Raw genomic sequence first — 1765 nt, 5'->3', positions numbered from 1 at the left:
AGTTAATATATCGTTTCAATAGTTATTAATCCATATTAATAATCAAATATATAAACGAGTTACAATAACGCAGCGGAAAGTTAAACGATTAAAAGGAACCATAAACGGAAACCCGAACCCGGATCCGATTACAACCAATATACGAGTACGACTGAACATAAATAATAAACAACCATAGATAAGTATTCGATATACCTCGGTTATCTAAACCGGGAAGACACCGAAGGTAAACGAGATGAGCTAGATGACACAATCAATATCCAATTGAACTCCGGCGACGGCATCACCTATGGACGGCGGCGGCACGGCTACAACAGGCGGCGGCTCGGTGTCGGATAGATGGGAACGGCGGAGGACAGACGGACAAAGGTAGTGAGCTGCAACAGACTGCAACAGACAACAATACAATAGCAGCAGCGGGTCGGTTCACCGGATTTTTGAGCTCGCCGGAGTTATAGGTCTGCCGGAAAAACGATTTGAGTGTTTTTACGGTCACCGGAGCTGGTAAATAACTGCGGTGGTGCTAGCGGTGACTAAGGATCCAAGTTGGTAGCTGTGTGGTGTAAGTAGTGGCCGGAAAAACGTTCGCCGGAAAACCGGTCGCCGGAAAACGGCGTCGGATATTAAGGAGGGCAACTAGGTTTTGTTTTTGTTAAGGTTTTTTTAAGGTTACCATAAATAGATAATACTTATGTATTTATAGTGAACACATTTAGGGTTTAACAATTAAACCAATTTGGGCTTGAGCCCAATTAACCAAACAACGTCTTTAATCAACATCCAGTCCACCTAATTTATTGTATCGGGCCTAATTAACATTTAAGTAGGCCTTTATCTCGTCACCCCCGGTGTAACTCAGTCCGGGTCACATTCGGGTCGGTCACGTTGACTTGACCCGAAACGACCATTAAATCCAACAGTGAGCTGCCAACGTTAGTACATCTGCACATGATACAACTCCAGGACATAGCTTTTCAACCTCAGATTTTGTTGCCTCTATCACTTCATAACCTCTCACCGAACCCATATTAGGCAATGCGTTCTTTTCACTTACGATTGTAGGACCATCATCTAACAAGATTGATGCGTCACAACCCTACATTAAATGTTACAAAAACCGTTAACAAATTAATATATGCATTTGGTGTGTATGCTAATCATATATGCAATTAAATAATTAATTAAATTAGTACCTGGACAAAGCAGTCATGGAAGTGGAGACGAAGGATGGAGGCTGCCATGCGACGCTCACGAGATATGGCTGTTCTGATGGCGGTCTGGATTGTACGTAGTGCATTGGGGCATGAAGTGTCATAGAATGTAGACGATAACTGTGCTTCGCATGGTGTATTGCAAGTAATAGAGAGAACTAGAATGAAGAATACAGCTTTAATAATAATTGGTGAAGCCATTTGAGATATGATTTTGTTTATGTTAATCTAAGTTTAGAGATGGAATGTGTATAAATGTGCATGATGAAGATTTATATATAGTGTTTGATTAAACCGCGTGATGAAGCTGTGATCAACAGTTGTTTTTGGTGGATTGACTTTTGTTCTTTTGCATGCTGATGCATGGAAGCTCATGAAAAATGTTATTTGACTTTACACCAAGTCAATAAAGTTAAGTACTCCCTATTATTGAAAATTATGAAGTAAAACATTTATCTACTACTTTCTTGTCCCATGGTGACTATATATATAAATCAATGGTTGTACGCTTTATAACAAGTTTATTAATATATGATTAAAAATTATTTATTTTC

General features: G+C 39.5%; 1 protein-coding gene across 1 annotated transcript; it reads right to left on the bottom strand.

The window, feature by feature from the left end:
• Positions 1-240: 240 nt before the first annotated feature.
• LOC143616851 (lignin-forming anionic peroxidase-like) lies at positions 241-1412 on the bottom strand. The gene is made up of 3 exons (XM_077089561.1): positions 1194-1412; positions 941-1096; positions 241-387 (listed from the first exon to the last, which is right to left on the bottom strand). Exons 1-3 carry the CDS (start codon positions 1410-1412, stop codon positions 241-243), a joined length of 522 nt encoding a protein of 173 aa, XP_076945676.1.
• Positions 1413-1765: the final 353 nt, after the last annotated feature.

Source organism: Bidens hawaiensis, unplaced genomic scaffold (assembly GCF_021521415.1).
Source record: "Bidens hawaiensis isolate Kalapana, Puna unplaced genomic scaffold, B.hawaiensis_p1.1 tig00050034_1, whole genome shotgun sequence".
Taxonomy (NCBI): domain Eukaryota; kingdom Viridiplantae; phylum Streptophyta; class Magnoliopsida; order Asterales; family Asteraceae; genus Bidens; species Bidens hawaiensis.
Note: the sequence above shows the minus strand (reverse complement) of the source record. Positions and strands in the feature narration are given on the sequence as shown.

Coding starts and splice junctions, on each gene's coding strand:
- LOC143616851 (XM_077089561.1), bottom strand. CDS start 1,412: ATGGCTTCACCAATTATTATTAAAGCTGTATTCTTCATTCTAGTTCTC. Junction 1,097..1,193: donor TCCATGACTGCTTTGTCCAG/GTACTAATTTAA, acceptor CATTTAATGTAG/GGTTGTGACGCATCAATCTT. Junction 388..940: donor GAGTTGTATCATGTGCAGAT/GTACTAACGTTG, acceptor TGTCTGTTGCAG/TCTGTTGCAGCTCACTACCT.